Source organism: Leucopleurus acutus (genome assembly GCF_964270905.1).
Source record: "Leucopleurus acutus genome assembly, chromosome: X".
Taxonomy (NCBI): Eukaryota; Metazoa; Chordata; class Mammalia; order Artiodactyla; family Delphinidae; genus Leucopleurus; species Leucopleurus acutus.
This window is the reverse complement of record NC_139148.1, coordinates 119,283,840-119,302,361: the sequence shown is the minus strand read 5'-3', so window position 1 is coordinate 119,302,361 and position 18,522 is coordinate 119,283,840. Positions and strand designations below refer to the sequence as shown.

Here is an 18,522-nt window from a genome sequence, read left to right as displayed (position 1 = left end):
TACTATGAATGTGTTACTGTCGATTTCCCCTTTTATGGTTGTCAGTATTTGCCTTATGTATTGAGGTGCACCTATGTTGGGTGCATAAATATTTACAATTGTTATATCTTCCTCTTGGATTGATCCCTTGATCATTATGTAGTGTCCTTCTTTGTCTCTTCTAATAGTCTTTGTTTTAAAGTCTATTTTGTCTGATATGAGAATTGCTACTCCAGCTTTCTTTTGGTTTCCACTTGCATGAAATACCTTTTTCCATCCCCTTACTTTCAGTCTGTACGTGTCTCTAGGTCTGAAGTGGGTCTCTTGTAGACAGCAAATATATGGGTCTTGTTTTTGTATCCATTCAGCCAATCTGTGTCTTTTGGTGGGAGCATTTAGTCCATTTACATTTAAGGTAATTATCGATATGTGTGTTCCTATTCCCATTTTCTTCATTGTTTTGGGTTTGTTATTGTAGGTCCTTTCCTTCTTTTGTGTTTCTTGCCTAGAGAAGTTCCTTTAGCAGTTGTTGTAGAGCTGGTTTGGTGGTGCTGAACTCTCTCAGCTTTTGCTTGTCTGTAAAGGTTTTAATTTCTCCATCAAATCTGAATGAGATCCTTGCTGGGTAGAGTAATCTTGGTTGCAGGTTTTTCTCCTTCAACACTTTCAATATGTCCTGCCACTCCCTTCTGGCTTGCAGAGTTTCTGCTGAAAGATCAGCTGTTAACCTTATGGGGATTCCCTTGTGTGTTATTTGTTGTTTTTCCCTTGCTGCTTTTAATATGCTTTCTTTGTAGTTAATTTTTGACAGTTTGATTAATATGTGTCTTGGCGTATTTCTCCTTGCATTTATCCTGTATGGGACTCTCTGTGCTTCCTGGACTTGATTAACTATTTCCTTTCCCATATTAGGGAAGTTTTCAACTATAATCTCTTCAAATATTTTCTCAGTCCCTTTCTTTTTCTCTTCTTCTTCGGGAACCCCTATAATTCGAATGTTGGTGCGTTTAATGTTGTCCCAGAGGTCTCTGAGACTGTCCTCAGTTCTTTTCATTCTTTTTTCTTTATTCTGCTCTGCAGTAGTTATTTCCACTATTTTATCTTCCAGGTCACTTATCCGTTCTTCTGCCTCAGTTATTCTGCTATTGATCCCATCTAGAGTACTTTTAATTTCATTTATTGTGTTGTTCATCGTTGCTTGTTTCATCTTTAGTTCTTCTAGGTCCTTGTTAACTGATTCTTGCAATTTGTCCATTCTATTGTCCATTCTATCTCCAAGATTTCGGATCAACCTTACTATCATTATTCTGAATTCTTTTTCAGGTAGACTGCCTATTTCCTCTTCATTTGTTAGGCCTGGTGGGTTTTTATCTTGCTCCTTCATCTGCTGTGTGTTTTTCTGTCTTTTCATTTTGCTTATCTTACTGTGTTTGGGGTCTCCTTTTTTTTTTTTTTGCAGGCTGAAGGTTCGTAGTTCCTGTTGTTTTTTGAGTCTGTCCCCAGTGGCTAAGGTTGGTTCAGTGGGTTGTGTAGGCTTCCTGGTGGAGGGTACTAGTGCCTGTGTTATGGTGTATGAGGCTGGATCTTGTCTTTCTGGTGGGCAGGTCCACGTCTGGTGGTGTGTTTTGGGCTGTCTGTAGACTTATTATGATTTTGGGCAGCCTCTCTGCTAATGGGTGGGGTTGTGTTCCTGTCTTGCTAGTTGTTTGGCATAGGATGTCCAGCACTGTAGCTTGCTGGTCGTTGAGTGAAGCTGGGTGCTGGCGTTGAGATGGAGATCTCTCGGAGATTTTTGCTGTTTGATATTATGTGGAGCTGGGAGGCCTCTTGTGGACCAGTGTCCTGAAGTTGGCTCTCCCACCTCAGAGGCACAGCACTGAGTCCTGGCTGCAGCACCAAGAGCCTTTCATCCACAGGGCTCCTTAATTTGGGATGATTCGTTGTCTATTCAGGTATTCCACAGATGCAGGGTATATCAAGTTGATTGTGGAGCTTTAATCCGCTGCTCCTGAGGCTGCTGGAAGAGATTTCCCTTTCTCTTCTTTGTTCTCACAGCTCCCAGGGGCTCAGCTTTGGATTTGGCCCCGCCTGTGCGTGTAGGTCGCGGGAGGGCGTCTGTTCTTTGCTCAGACAGGACGGGGTTAAAGGAGCCGCTGATTCGGAGGCTCTGGCTCACCCAGGCCGGGGGGTAGGGAGGGTCACAGAGTGCAGGGCGGGCCTGCAGCGGCAGAGGCCGGCGTGACGCTGCAGCCTGAGGCGCGCCGTGCGCTCTCCCGGGGGAGCCGTCCCCGGATCCCGGGACCCCGGCAGCGGCGGGCTGCACAGGCTCCCCGGAAGGGCGTGTGGCTAGTGACCTGCGCTCGCACACAGGCCTCCTGGCGGCGGCAGCAGCGGCCTTAGCGTCCCATGTCCGTCTCTGGGCTCCGCACTCCTAGCCGCGGCTCGCGCCCGTCTCCGGAGCTCTCCCAAGCAGCGTTCCCAATCCCCCCTCCTCGTGCACCAGGAAACAAAGAGGGACGTAAAAGTCTCTTGCCTCTTCGGCAGATCCAGACCCCTCCCCAGACTCTCTCCCGGCCAGCCGCGGCGCACCAACGCCCTGCAGGCTGTGTTCACGCCGCCAACCTCAGTCCTCTCCCGGCGCTCCGACAAAAGCCGGAGCCTCAGCTCCCAGTCCCGCCCGCCCCGGCGGGCGAGCAGACAAGCCTCTCGGCTGGTGAGTGCCGGTCGGCCCGATCCTCTGCGCCGGAATCTCTCCGCTTTGCCCTCCGCACCCCTGTTGCTGTGCTCTCCTCCGCGGCTCCCAAGCTCCTCCACTCCGCCTCCCGAAGTCTCCACCCGCGAAGGGGCTCCCAGTGTGCGGACACCCCTCCTCCTTCACAGCTCTCTCCCGCTGGTGCAGGACCCGTCCCTATTCTTTTGTCTCTGTTTAGTTTTTTCTTTTGCTCTAACCAGGTACGTGGGGGGTTCCTTGCCTTTTGGGAGGTCTGAGGTCTTCTGCCAGCGTTCAGTAGGTGCTCCGTAGGAGTTGTTCCACGCGTAGATGTATTTCTGGTGTATCTGTGGAGAGGAAGGTGATCTCCGCGTCTTACTCTTCCGCCATCTTCCTTGGCTTTATTTTTAAATAAGGAGAAGTTTTAGAGCCACTAATTATTTTCTAACATTTACAAAATATGCAGTGTCGCAGAGTAGAAAGAGCAGGGTCTTTGGAAAGAGGAGATCCTACCCGAGTCTCATTCCTGGGTGTATCCGTTTACTACAATCTTGGGGAAGTTGTTTCACCTCTCTGAGCTTCTTTTCTCCTCTGGAAAATGGAACTAATAATAGTCACTAATTCAGAGGGTTGCTGTGAGTATAAAATGGCATAATCTGGATAACGATTTAGTGCGGAGCAGGAAAGCCAGTAGATTAAATAAATGCTGTTACAAGGATGAGACTAGGTCCTGCGCCTTTGATGTGCCAGGCGCTGTGTAAACCGTGGAGTGGGCATGGGGGCAGTTCGTCTTAGGAGAGTTTAACCCAGTCCTTGTCACCTTGGAGTTTACAGTCTCATTGAGGATTCAAGATAAGGGCAAATGGGAGTGTGCTAACAATTTATAGCCAAGAATTTTGTAAGACATAATCTTTTTCCGCCTGACATGTTTTCTGTTAGCATTGCAGTGTATCCAGTAACATGGAGGGAAGAGCGGCATCTGAAAATCTTCTCTGGCCCACCTTGGCCAGAGTCTTTTGGATGTTATTTACTGGGAGAGACGATGGCTAGGTCCTCTGTTTCAGGTGTAGAGAACATCAGGAACATGCCGTTAGGAAAAGGCCACCTTTGATGACCCCTTCCTCTTGACACGGGAGATTCTGAAGGCTGTGGACTGATAGGGACTCTGGGTGGGGAGCTGATGCTGCCTAGTGATGTTCCTTGTTTGGGAGAATCCTTGAACAAGTTCTAGCTCATTGTTTCCTCCTTCACTAGAGAAGAAAGTGACAGAACATTTAAAGATGTTCACTCCTGACAGGCATGCCAACATTGCATTACAATGGTCTAAATGTTCAAGTTCAAGGGAGGCAGAAGAATCACTTATATGTTTGGTATAGATTGGAAAGATCTTAGTGTGAAGCTGTTTTCAGATAAATCGTGGACATCTCTCTGTCTTACAACTTTTCCCTACTCTCAGTTCTACTCACAGTTCTGTGGGTCAGGAATTTGGACAGGGCGCAGCAAAGTTGGCTCTTTTCTACTCCATGAATTCTGGAGCCTTGCAGCTGAATGGATGGGCACTGGCTGGATGGCTTGACCGTGGTCATGTTCTGGACCCTCGTTCCTGCCGTGAGCTGGGTTTCTCGGCTCTTCACGTGGTCTCTCTGCATAGCCTGCCTGGGCTTCCTCACAACATGGGTGTCAAGGTGTCTGCCTTCTTATGTGGTGGTTGGCTTCCCCCAGAAAGAAAGTGGAGCTGCCAAGTCTCCTAAAGTTTGGCCGGGAACTGGCACAGCATCACTTCGGCCACATTCTTTTGGTAAGAACAAGCCACAAGGCCAGCCTGGATTTAAGAGGACATTACCTCTAGAGGGTGGAGTGGCATATGCATACAGGATTAGGAGAAATTGTTGGTCACTATTCCAGTTACGATTTCTGCATAACTTATTACCCTAAAATGTAGCACCTAAAAGCATCCATTTAATTCTGCTCCTAATATTATGGGTCAGGAGTTAGAGAAGGGTGCCACTGAGTAGTTCTCCACTGAGGGGTCTTTCACAAGGTTGAGGTCAGATGTCACCTGGAGCTGCAGTCATTTGATGGTTTGGCTGTCGTCTGGGAGCTCAGCTCGCACTGTCAGCTGAAGAGCCTAGATGTCACGTCTCCACCATGGTGGTCTGCGGGTAAGCTGACATCATGCCGGCTGGCTTTCCGCAGAGCAAACGTCCTGAGGGCCAGGCAGAAGCTGCATGGCCTTTGCTAACCTAGCCTAAAACGAATAGAGCATCACTTCCACCAGTGACGCGGTTACAGGCCACCCAGAATCAAGGGGGGGTCAGTGCCCACCTCGCAATGGCCACAGCCACCATCTGTGGAGATTACTTGACCCAACTCTTTTTAAAAAAAAATTTCATTGGAGTGTCGTTGATTTACAGTGTTGTGTTAGTTTCAGGTGTACCATAAAGTGAATCAGTTATACACATACATATTTCCACTCTTGTTTTTTAGATTCTTTTCCCATATAGGCCATTACAGAGTACTGAGTAGAGTTCCCTGTGCTCTACAGTAGGGTCTTATTATAATTTACCCAACTCTTACGTCACAGAAATCCACCAACTCGCCTATGCTGCTGCTAGAAAGCGATCTTAAGTCATGACATAGATAAACACTGTAGAGTTTGCATCAGAAATGAGTCCTTTCAGAGCTCTAGCATTTGGATCTCAAAATTCAAAGTCCTGAGATGTGAGCTTAAAAAGCAAAGGGACTTCCAACTCCCAGATCTTGGTCCCTTGGGCCTTGCTTTATCTCAGGCACCCTGGCTGGAAGTGTAGCTTTTGCCAGGCTGCCTCCTTCTGAACCAGCTTTCTGCTGTGAAGTGCTTTCACACATGAAAACCACATTCGGTCCAGTGAGAAGCAGTCTTGTCACTGAAGCGTCTAATTTGGTGGTTTCTGATGACAATGGCTCTACACTCAGACAGTTCAAACCTGACAGGAAAAAGCCCTAAGTGTATCTGTCCTCCACGACCCCACTCACCCTACCCTTACCCTCCCACGCAGACAATGGAACCGAGTGGCATCTTGCCCAGAAGCATTGCTCAGAGCTGCTGGAGGATGAGCAAACCTGGAATCCAGAGGCTGGTGTCTTGGGACATTTGGGGACTGGCATGAAACAGACACCAGGGAGATGATAGGGCCAAGAGGATGAGACTCTCAGTAGCTTTCCCACTTTCCTACCAAAGACTCAAGCTCAGCTCCTCCCTCCGGAAAACAACCAGGCCCTCTTTAGGGGCGTGGCCCTGCAGCCTTTTGTTTTAGAATATTGCCTTAATTCCAGGACTGAGTTACCTGACTATACAGGGTAATCCCTGTGCCCCATGTTGTGTCAGATGAATGGAGTTCTCTCTCATAGGAGGGGCAGAGACAGGACAGAAGGGACCATTTTACCATAGTGACAAGGCAGGGAGGAGTGAAGGGATCAGATAGCACCAATTGCTAGAGTGAAAGTGAAGGAGCTTCCACCCCAGTGGGATGGGGCAGAAGGATCTGGGAGGGGCAGAGAAGTGCTACAGTCTAAGCCCGGGCTTCACTGAGATGCTTCCGCACTGAGTCCATTTGGTGGTGGGGAAATGACCCCCCTCTGAATACCCTCACTCAGAGGTCAGATCTTCCTGTGGCCGATCATCCGAAATTACAAGGCGCTCAGGGGCTGAACGCACTGGAGCGTGCCTTTTTTGAGCCAGTACCAACGACATTTTGTTCATATTCTCACAGGGCTTGGAAAAAGGGAAGGCCTCCATGCCTTTCATGAAAGAGGCTGCCCGTGACCCCCCAGCAGGGTCTTCAGAAGCTTTGTTTAGAGGAGATTGCTTGTCCTGGTCCTTGAATATTCATGATTCTTGGTCTCTGGCATGAATGCCTTTATGACGTCATTGATTTGCCCCCATATGAACACACATCACTATATTGTTCTTGCATGAAATGTCTAGTTTCTTTATCTTCTGATTATTTCTTTGGCAGAGTGGTTTATGGTGAAGAAACACACTTTATCTTTTTGCGTTCATGGACAGGCAGACTCCACTAATACTCTCAAGCAGACATCTCTTCAACTCACCTCAATCATATTAACTAACCGAGGTTTAGTCGTATGTTGACTATTATTGTCCTTCAAGGAACAGGGTTGATATCTGGCTTCCAGCTGGAAGTTAACTGTGCCGGAGGTGCCAGAGGTGATAGGGCTTGCGGGATGAGGGAGTCTTCTCTGTGCAGAAAACTTCCCTGGAAATCTTAGTGTGTCAGGAAAGCTGAGATACTCAGGATGGACACCATGCTTAATAACCCCCAAGACAGAGACTGACCCTTTTCCCAAAAGAGGGTCTTGTTGCTTACTGGAGTTATGTAGACAAAGCAAATGTTATGTGTACAGAAGAGAGGAGTGTGTGTGTGTGTGTGTGTGTGTGTGTGTGTGTGTTTGAATGTGCTGAGTTAAGGGAGTTTAAAAAGACTGAGGGGTTCAAGATTGGCAGATAGGTTCAGTGAAAATGTGCTTCCCCGCTCTTTTTAACAGGCTGATAGGAGTGTTGAGAGACCATGTGGTCTAATAGAAGAGCACGGAAAAGACAGACCCACCTGGTTTCCTATCCTGGCTCTCCTAGTTTTTTATCCAGGCTCCACCACTACGAGCTGTGTGACCTCTGGGCAAGTTACTTAACCTCTCTGAGCCTCAGTTTCCTCATTTGTAAAATGGAAATAACACTTCCTAGGACTGCTGTGAAGATGAAATAAGATAATGATGTAAAGCATTTAGCACACTGTTTGGCACAGGGTAGGTGCTAAATCCATAGTAACTGATTATTATTGGGTGTAAACTGAGGACTCTTTCCCCTTTTCCCCTTCATCTTTCCTCTAAACCCACCCAAATTTCCACCCCTTTTGAATTCCGGTCATTTGAAGAGAAATTCTTTCTTTCCCAGAGTACTGATACTAATGATCTAAACTTGGGTTGGATAATCACATTGTGTCATCAACCTCCAGATTATTAGATATTATTTACAAGAAAAATAGGCCTGGAGTTCCTCCCAGACCAAGGACAGAGGCTGCAAATTGAATTTAGAGGGTTGCCAACCTTTAGACCCGGGCTGGAGGCAGGGGCAGCCCACTCTCCTGGTCTTGAAAGCCACAGCAGGCTCTGGTAATTGAGTCACCGCCTGGGATTCAGTAGGACTAATCCATCTATATAATTTCTTCGCCTGGTTTAATGCCATTAACGAAACCGAATTAAGGGGCGGGTGGAGTTGGGTGGGACAAGGGGAAACGGATTTTCTTCATGGGAGTCGCTGCTGCGTCTCCACCGCCAGGCTGGAGCCTATGGTCTGATTAATGGACCGCCCTGAGGACCAAGTCCTGACAGCAGCGACCCCAGTCCCTCAACAGAGCGCCGGGCTTCCGGGTATCCGCGCGCCGAGAAAGGGCCATCGCGGAAAGGGTTTCCCAGGATGTCTCAGGGCCACCCTGTCCCCCCTTCCCTTTCCCAGGCTCTCTCTTCTTCCCCATCCGCCCCTCTCTTGTACAATTTCTGAGCAGTTTTCCTTTTAGTTCAAATCTTCAGGGACGTTCCCTGTTTTGTCACTAGCGTGCCCCAGGCGACGTGTCGATCCCTTAATCCCTCTCCAGCACTCGCCCCCAGTCCCACCTTACTCCGTTTGTCTGGGGTTGGCCATCCCGGGTGGTGGGCACTCTGCGCCTAGTTTGCCAGCCAGAGCGACCAGCCCTAGGAGGAGGGGCCTGCGTGCGGGGGGTGGGGGTGGGGTGGGAGGTGGCAGCCGCCGCGGTCAGTTTCACTCTCTGCCCTACTGACACCCAGATCCCAGCGCGCCCTTCTCGCGGAGAGTCCGGCTGTCTCAACTTGGGCAGCTGGCCGGAGGCGAGGAGTCGCCGACTCCCGGACTGAGATTCCACCGCTCGGTGCAGGCACTTGCCAACAGCGGAGTCCCCAAAGTGTAGGTGGCGACCAGCGCGGGCCCAGGCAGCGCTGCGGGGAAGGCGGGCGCCGGGATCAGAGGGGGTAACGGGGGCGGGGGGACGGGGGGCGCCGGGCTTCGATCTCGGCGGCCGACAGTGCGAGTCCGCTCCGGCGGCGTCCGCGGGCCCTGCCTGCCCCGGAGGGGCCGGGGGACGCCAGGCTGACACGCTTGCCCGCACTCCTCTGCGCTCGCCTGGGTTTTGCCACCCGGCGGCTGACGTCGGCGCGCCCCTGCCGAGCTCTCCTTTTACTACAGCCCGCCGGCGGCTTTGTGCCGGCCCCGCCCCCCGCCGGCCCCCGCCCCCCGCGTGCCCACACCTTGTCGTTTATATAGAATGCGCCGCCGTGCCGAATCGCGGCTCTCCGGGACCCGAGAGTTCTTTGGAAGGAGAGCGTAAGCGAGGGAGCGGGCGAGCTCCTAGGGGGTGTGGGTGTAGGGAGACGGAGAGAGCAGGTAAGGGCCGTCGCGTCCCGCTCCTCCGCCCGCCAGCAGCTCGGGACCCCCCTTTGGCAAAATTATAGGAACCTGAAAATTGGTTCAATAGAAAGAAAGAGGCGACCCTCCCCTCTCGATTCTCCGCGGGCGAGGAGCTGCGCGGCTCTGCGGTGTAACAGGCTCACACGTTGCTCATCACATGTTCAAACATTTCCCTTTCGGGGAGGCTCGTCATTTTTAAGTGAATATTTTCGTCTTTGTTTTCATTTTTTTTAACCTTCCTCGGCGTTTTATTTTGATGGAGTTGGCGGCCCGCAGCGGATGGGGAGAGGCGGGGGAAGCGGCCCGCCGGCGCGCGGGCAGCCCACCCAGGCAACTCCCCTCGCGGCCCGCGCCGGCCCGGCGAGCGGCCGGCGCGGAGCCCCGGGAGGCCGGCGGCCGAGCCAGGGAGTCCCAGCCGCACCTCTCGGCGGCCCCGGGGGTGGCGAGCGCGGCTTTCCGCGGGCGGGCGGGCGGGGGTGGGCAGGAGCGGCGGGCGCGGGGCGCGGAGGGAGCGCCGTGCCGCTTTGTCTCTGCACTTCTGGAGCCAGGCGAGCGGCTCCTCCCGCGGCCGGCCGCTCGGGCTCGCGGCGGCGGCGGCGACGGCGGCAGCGGCTCCTCCTTCACCCCTCTCCTTTCCTCCCCACTCTCTCGTAGGCAGCGGCGGCGGCGGCAGCGCTGGGGGAAAGCGGCTTCTGCCCGGAGCCACACCGAGGGGAGCTCGCGGTCGTGACTTGCCACCCTAAGCACTCTCCCAAGTCCGGCCCGCTCGGCGAGGACTTCCGTCTCCTGGCCGAACCTTGTCAAGCAAGCTGGGATCTATGAGTGGAAAGGTGACCAAACCCAAAGAGGAGAAAGATGCTTCTAAGGGTAAGCCCGCCCGCCGAGTCCGCCAGCTTCCCTTCCCTTGGTTTCCCTCGCCCACTCGCGTGCGCGCCGCCCTCCGGCGGCTCCCGGCCTCCCTCCCGGAGCCTAAGCTGCCCGTGACCTCTGCGACCCCGGCGAGAAAGGCGGGGGCCGGGCCGCTGGGGGCCCTGGGTTTGCACCACTTTCCCTCCTTCCTCGTGGAATTGTCGCCCCGCGAGTGCCTCCAGCCTCTTCGCTCCCCCTCTGGACGCAGCGGGGTGGCGCTGCGGGCAGACGAAGCTGCTGCAGCCGCGAGCGCCGGGAACAGCGCTGCCTCTCACCGGCCGGCCCCCTCTCCGTGCGAGTGCCTGTGTGTGCGTGTGCGCGAGTGTGCATATGTGTGCTGCGCGGGTGCAACATGGTGACATACTCAGGAATCTGCCCCACTCTTAGAACCCAAGCTCGAATCCACCTTCAACCCCCCCTCTCCCCGCCCCCAATGCAAACAAAGAGCCTGGCCGACACGCACAACCCCTCCCCCCACGCTCCTTTCCCTCTCACGCCCTCCGCTCCCCAACTCTCTACGTCCCCTCCCCAGAAGGCAGGAGCTTGCAACCTTCCACACGCCGCGTGCAAAAGTGAGCGATCCCGGTGCCCCGGCGCCGCCCGCGCTGCGCGTCGGCAGCGCAGCCTCGTCGAGCCCCGGGAGAACAAAGGCTCTTGTCCCCTCGGTACCATTGCCCAGCAGAAGCGGGTCCCCGCGGGAGGGGAGAGTCCCCTCCCTCCACTCTGGGGGGTTTAGCCACCTGGCCCGCGGCGCCCGGCCGCCGGTCCCCCGAAGAGCGCTTCTTGGCCTCGGGCCTCCCACCGGCGGGCTGGGGAGGCGCAGCGGAGCAGGGCTCAGGCCCGGGAGAACTCGGGAGAAGGAAGGGGCGTCCCCCCGACCCCCACCAGTCCTAGCCGTGGCCTTGCTGAGGACCCGGCTTAGCTCCGGAATGTAAGCTGGAGACAGCATCCTTGGAGACCCGGGTGCAGAGAGGCACAGAAGAGGGGGTGTGGTAGAGCCGTGGGGAAACGGCAAGTGCCTTAGGTGCAAGTGTCCGGAATGGCCACAGAGCGGACGCCGGAGTGGGCTGGACCGGCCCGGAGGGCCCCAGGCATGCTGAGCTGCAGCGACCCACGACGGGTCCACGCTGCTGCAGAAGTGGGGCTGCAGTGGGGGGAGCCCCAGCCTTCGTTCACGGGGCCCCGATTCCTCCTTGAGCCCTGGGGCTCCCTTCCCTCCCACTCCTTTCCCTCTTCCTTTTTCTCATCTCCTCCTTCTCGCCTCTCCCCATCTCTCAAGAGCTTTCTTTCCCGGGAGATTCTAGGGCAGCGTCAGCCCTCCCCCGCGGAAAGTTGTCAAAGTCTTCAGCTCAGGGCCTTTATCCTTGTTTCTAAATGGAGCCGGTTCTCTTCCAACTAGGCGAAGCGCCGACGAGAGGCTCCAGAAGTTTGTGGGGCGTTTAGATCTGCTGTACTAAGGGTCAGTGTTGCCATCGGCTCAAGGCTAGAGGTCACTCCCTTCGGACCCACTGATACCCGCAGGCTGTTTGAGGCGCACAGATTAATTGAAACGGTCACCCGGAAAGTAGAACTCCTGCTACACATTTCCGGAGCTTTCCTAATTGTTGTGCGTTTTAAACAGGCATTCGTATGATAAGAGAAAGTGACTTCCGGGTCGTTAGAAGGTTTTGTTTTCCGTTGAGGGCCCAGACAGGTGAATGCAATTGAAGATGGTAGCACCAAATTGACCTAGGCAAGTGATTCCCCTTCTGCATCTGGGAGTATTTCAAGTTTGTTTCTGGAACTTTGGTCCCTGATTTCCATCAGGTGGTTACCTAAGGCTTATTTCCGGCTACCTTTGGGAGGACCCTGAAACCAAATTCATTCACAGAAAATGAGATGCTGTTCTAGGAATATAATTTGTAATTGTCCAGAACGGAGTAAGAAGTCTGGAAACATTAGGACAAGTTTCTGTCACTTGATAATGAAAATTTTTACTAGGCGTATGTCATAACATTTTCTTACGTTGTTGACTCACGACATTTGAAACCGAATACCTCTCTGTATGAATTGTGTAATTAGCATTTGGAATTATGGTTGTAATTAGAATAAATTAAAGTAATTTTACAAGACAACTTTTAAGAAGGGAGTTTACGTTCCCGAGAAGATGGGAATCTTATGGCTGCTAAGAGCCCGAATCCCATTTCTGTCTTTCTGTTGGCTGTTGAATATAGAGTATTTTCAAAATAGTGAATGCCTAGTAGCCCTTGGTATTTTACCCTTTCAGGTAAATATGTTAAAAGTCTTGTGTGACTAAATTTTAAAGACTACTTTTTATGTTAGAGATGAAAGACACCGAGTCTATTTATATTTTTAGCTAATAAAGTTTATTGACCATATTCATGGAGAGGTTGGGTTATTTACAGATTTCCTATGTATAGAAGTCATGTTTGGGATATTTTTAAGCTAAGTGACTCAGGAACGCACTCTGCAACAGATACAGGATTGAACGTTTATTGGGTACTTTGAATATACACACTTAATTTTGAATGATGGTGTGACAAATGATTGAATCAAGTCAAAATTTAGCAACAGTTTGAATGAATTTCATAATGTTTTCAGAGCCTACTGCTCGTTTAAATTCGGCCTCCCACCCCATCACCTGGGGTTGATGCGCACAGCCTATCGTAACTGCATGGAAGATTATCACAGAGTACAGTGTTTCTAGAAGACTTTCTAAAGCATAGGTAGCAGGTAATTATTTTGTGCTGCTTAATGAAATATGGCTTTCAGAGCATATAAATTGCTCTTTGTCTTTTTAAATGATGTTCTTCAACTCATTGAGGTTAAGACCAATGATGGACGATGATGTTTTCTCTAACCTTTTTCAGTAACATAGCCAGACAAGATGGACTGTCCTCTTTGGGAGGCGGGAGGGGAATCTTGATTGTGTTTGAAAGTATTAAAATGGCCTCTTGAGCAGCAAATCATCTTTTGTGTATTTAGGCTTTGCATAAACTTTTTTTTTTAGATTAAGTTCTTTAACATCTACTCTTTTTTAAAAAAATTTATTTATTTATTTTTGGCTGCATTGGGTCTTTGTTGCTACCTGTGGGCTTTCTCTAGGCGGCGACGGGGGCTACTCTTCATTGCGGTGCGCGGGCTTCTTAACTGCGGTGGCTTCTCTTGTTGCGGAGCACGGGCTCTAGGTGTGTGGGCTTCAGTAGCTGTGGCACACGGGCTCAGCAGTTGTGGCTCGCGGGCTCTAGAGCGCAGGCTCAGTAGTTGTGGCGCACGGGCTTAGTTGCTCCACGGCATGTGGGATCTTCCCGGACCAGGGCTCGAACCCATGTCCCCTGCATTGGCAGGCGGATTCTTAACCACTGCGCCTCCAGGGAAGTCCCATGCATAAACTTTTAAATTGGCAGATGAATATATAGTTTAGGGCACTCAGCTCCTGACCAGGAGGACCTATTTCCATTTCAGGGAAGAATAACATTTGGTTGTTCAAGCAGATATTCACTTAGCTTTGACTCTCTTCTCTACCTTGTCACATAAGATCTTTGCAGCAGTTCTCTGTTGTAAAAGCACTCAGTTAAGGCTTTGTCTGGTTTACTGCAACCGTGTTCCTGTGGCATTCGGAGACTCTGTAGCCTGTTACAGATAAAACCAAATCGTTTGTAGATTGAGTGAAAGTCCTAGCCAATTCTTGATTTCAAAACTGTCATTTGGTTTGGGAATTCCCTGGTGGTCCGGCGGTTAGGACTCTGCGATTCCACTGCAGGGGGCACGGGTTTGATAAGATCCCACACTGATCCCACATGCCGCGTGACATGGCCAAAAAAATCCCACAACTGTTATTTGGTTTGTAGTTGGAGTTTGGGTTTGGGTTTGGGTGTGTTTTTTCAGCAACCCCTTCCCTTGTGCTTAGCCTGAGAGCCATCACATCTGGGCAGGTTTAAAGGCCATGTGGGCTGTGGGTTCTCTCTGAGACGGCCAGCACTAACGTCAGGCTCGGTTTCTGCTGGCTGCTGGGCAGTGGAGGACAGTTCCACGCATAGTCCGAGACGCCAGCCGCTTGCACAGCTGTTGCTGTAACAGATTACGTTGCACACGTGCATTTATGGGTGCAGCTCATTTTCAGTTCCCTTCCTGGCCTCTTGCAGTTCCCTTCCTGGCCTTTTCCAGTAGGCTCTCTAACCATACCTAAGAAGGACAGGGCATTGTGGTCAGGCAGCCAGCGTATCAAGTCTTGAACCTGGAAGGCCATTCCAAAAGCTCATCTTGGTCTCGGTGGATTACTGCAGTCGCCTCCGTCAAGTGTCTTTCTCAGACTGGGGCCAGGTGAAGCACGTGTTTAGAGGTATTTCACCCACAGGAAGTCATGATGTTGGCGACCTCTTATTAAAAACTAGCAGTCAGGGACTTCCCTGGTGGTGCAGTGGTTAAGAATCTGCCTGCCAGTGAAGGGGACACGGGTTCGGTCCCTGGTCCGGGAAGATCCCACATGCCGCGGAACAACTAAGCCCGTGCGCCACAACTACTGAGCCTGCGCTCTGGAGCCCGCGAGCCACAACTTCCGAGACCCCGTGTGCTGCAACTACTGAAGCCCGCGCGCCTAGAGCCCGTGCTCCGCAACCAGAGAAGCCACCGCAGTGAGAAGCCTGCGCACCGCAACGAAGAGTAGCCCCCGCTCGCCGCAACTAGAGAAAGCCCGCGCGCAGCAACGAAGACCCAACGCAGCCAAAATAAATAAATAAATTGGGGGAAAAAATGAGAGAGAGAAAAAAACTAGCAATCATAATCTCCCTATTACTCATATAGGGGCTTGTTTTTTCACCTGGTGCGTGTCACCATGGACCAGTACGGTATTATGGAGTGTCATAAGCCCCAGATTTGCTTCCGTGGCCGAGATGGTGATCACAGCCTCAGTGAGGGGGTGTGGCCAGGGAGATCTCTAATCAGAAGCGTTGGTCTTTTCTTGGGGATAGGTGCAGAAGATGAGTGCACAGTGTCCCCAAATCCTCGTCATCATTATTTCCAGTGGTGTGCAGCTTCTTTACTGACAGGCCGGAGCAGGAGTGGGATGTGGGTTAGGGGCACTGTATTTTCTTAGCTCTGCTTCCTCTAAGTCTCTTGACAGTACAGTTCAAATTGTTAAAAGGCGTTAGGATGCATCCTCGGGCTGGAGGTGTGAGGGAGGTTGGAGTCCGAAAGGATGTTGCAGGATGAGCGAGGAGCAGAAAGTGAGCTGTGGGGTTGAGGTCCATGCCTCGTGCGCAGGGACATGTATGGTGGCTCTGAGCACAGGGCCGGAACTGGGAGAGAACTGGAGTCAGGGTCTGGGTGGTAAGCTGGAGGGCTGATTTGTGAGGCAGTCACTAGGGAGAGGAAACTTAACATTCCAGGTCTCTTTGCAGCTGTGCTGTTTTATGTTCAAATCAACTCCTCATTCTGGGAATTACAATCAACACAGAACAACCGGAATGTGTTGCAGCTCTTCAAATATATCCAATAAAAGGGCTTTCTAGTGTCTGCTTCATTATGGCTTGTATTTTTGGAGTTGAGAAATTTGAAAGGAATACAAGATAATTGCCAAGATTAAACAATTCAAAGAGGGTAAAAAACCTCCCATGAATTAAAGTGTGGCAGGTGGAGGGGATCCTCCATGTCTATTACCGTGCTAAGCTTAACGTGGTCTTTGGAATGCGAAGATTGGGCACATAAATATAGCTTTAGCAATTAGCAGAGAAGACAAATGTCTGCAGAAATCATTGTGTGCAGCCACCCATTTACGTTTCCCTATCCAGAGGATCCAGAAGACAACGTTAGCAGCAGGATTTCTCGTCCTGTGTAGCATGGTTCATCCTCGTCAGTCCTCACCAACTCTAGATGTAGCTTATCTATTTGTGATATACCAGTTCTATGAACTCACTTGAATGAGATTTCTGACATTTTAAGACGTGACATTTTATCACTTTGGTGAAAGCCATATCTTGATGAAACATTTCTTAGGGGTGTGAATTTCTGGGTAAATGGCACTAATTTCCTAAGGAAAGTGAAATAGTAATCATTATGCCCCCCACTCCAGCCTGCAGGTCTAATTTCTCCTTGAATTGGATGGCCACTTGTTTTTCTCTAAAGCCTTGTTTTCCAGGGTATTAATCCTGAAAATGGGAGTTTTATATTAGAAAAGAGATAAGTTCTTGATTCTTGGGGCACAACGGAAATGTGAAGGACTGTTTTATTAGGGATCTGGGTTTGTAATAAACATTAAGCCTAAATTACAATTACTGTACGTTGAGATTACTGTTAAGCAGTTCCCATGCCCTACTCATGCCTCTGCCCTTGTAAATTACATGTAGCATTGATTTTCAAATGGAAATGGTATTAGTGTCACTGGCTAAGACCCTCCCCACAGGCAGTGGGCAGAGGGTAGTAGGTGTCCTTGCTGAGTCTTTTAAACTGGCAGCACCCTTGGCTTATGTCGGTGTAAGGTTTAGGTTGACGTTCCAGGGGGTGCATTGGGGCTGGGCTGAGCTGAGGCGTTTGCTTGGCCTGCCTGCTCTCAGCCTTGTGCAGAGACTTCAGATTTGGTTTGGACAATCACTGTTGCCCAAAGGAATTCTCAGGTATACATGTCTGTCCTTTATGGAGCCTGTCAGTAGGGCCTGGGAAGAAAGAAAAAAATCTTCTGGTGAAAGGCAGGCCTGGTCAGAGGCCAAATTATATATAAAGTTATTAAAAAAAATGGTACGAACCCAATTTCCTTTTGTGTAATTGAAGATTATATACAACATGAACAAATCCTAGGTGTACATCTCCACGAATTTTGACAAATGTTTACACCCACATGATAGAATATTTTCATCACCCCAGAAAGTTTTCTTGTGTCCCTTTCTAATCATTCCCCCTTCAAAGGCAACTACTATTTTGATTTCTGTCATCATATTTTAGTTCTCCCTTTATTGAACTGAATGGAAATGGAATCTCGCAGGATGCACTCTTGGTCCCTGAGACCTAGCCACCTCTCTGGTCAGCACGCTTCCTTTCCCAGTTGACAGCCCTTCTTGTCTTGGCATCTGGTTTCTTGGAAGACCCCCACGCTAGGGCACTCAACAGGGTCTTGTACTTGGCAGCCCATAAGGAGCATTTGTTGAATGATCTAGGCAAGGTAGGGAATTCCTTTAAGCCAGGGTACGTCTTTTTCATCCTTAATAATGATCATAGTTATTATTATCATTATTATAGTAGCTTCTAAATTACGGAGCACTCACTATTTACTAGGCATGCATGATTTTTATATATATCTCATTTAATCCTCATGACAGCCAAATGAAATAGTGAATAGTGTTTATGGACTTCAGAGATGAGAAAATTGAAGTTCAGGGAGATTATGTAGTTTGTACGAGGTCACACAGCTAGTGGGTCCCAAATTACTGGCACAGCACCTGGCATTGAACTAAGGATTGCCAGAGGCAGCGCTTTAACTCCGGGGAATTAATGTCAGTGATTGAGTTTCTGACATCTAGATAGGATGGGGAAGTAATTTTGGTTGGAGTCTTAAAAATAATGTAACCCGAGCGGGACCCTACGGGTCCTGCTGGGGACAGACCCCTCCCCCATATCCTCTGCTGTAGTTCCTCTCTGACGTACCCAGACAATAGTATCTCATGCATATTTCCTGAGTTTTTCAGATGCTAAAACCCACCAGCAATGGAAGAAGTTAACTACTTGATGATCAGGAGCCCCCAGCCCTTCTGGCGCCTAAGGACTGATTAAAGTTAATTGCCCTGTTACTTCACCATCAAGAGAATTGTGTACGAGCTGATCACACACCCTGTGATCAGCCCCCTCACCTGGCCTTTAAAAATGCTTTGCTGAAGCCCTTTGTGGAGTTTGGGGTTCTGCGCTCCAAACTCTGACGTAGGCACACGAACTTGCATTTGGTAACAGCAGTAGTTTTTTTGAGCACTGACCATATGCCAGGGATTGACATGAAATATCTCAAGCTATCCAAGATAGATATACATACTACTATTATTCCCATTTGACAGATGAGAAAACAGTCCCGGGTTGAGACCAGTAGCTGTGGCACACGGGCTTAGCTGCTCCACGGCATGTGGGATCTTCCCGGACCAGGGCTCGAACCCGTGTCCCCTGCATTGGCAGGCGGATTCTTAACCACTGCACCACCAGGCTTGAAGCCCAGTTGATTCATTCTTTTCTAATCCAGGTTTGCACAAGGACCAAATTACTTGCCGTTTGCCAACGTGGACATGACTAGGAAGAGTTTGCCTATACAGGCATGACTGCTCCATGGCTGTGATCTTTGTGCAGCCAAAGAGATCTCCGAACAGATTTCTTGAGTGACTTATCTATCTCGGGCACTGTGCTGCGCCCCCGCAGAGATGAGAGAAACCCAGTCCTACCTTAAGCCTTAGGGGTGCCCTTTCCTTCCTCTTTG

General features: G+C 50.4%; 1 protein-coding gene across 2 annotated transcripts in view; it reads left to right on the top strand.

Annotated features, from left to right (window-relative positions):
- Nucleotides 1-9,985: 9,985 nt before the first annotated feature.
- FGF13 (fibroblast growth factor 13) overlaps nucleotides 9,986-18,522 on the top strand; it is a gene marked incomplete at both ends in the record, with an annotated part of 500,426 nt that continues 491,889 nt past the window's right edge. For both annotated transcript variants that reach the window (XM_082865073.1, XM_082865071.1), the window contains one exon: nucleotides 9,986-10,034. In XM_082865073.1, the coding sequence (XP_082721199.1) occupies nucleotides 9,986-10,034 (49 nt within the window). The remainder of the gene's footprint in view (nucleotides 10,035-18,522) is intronic.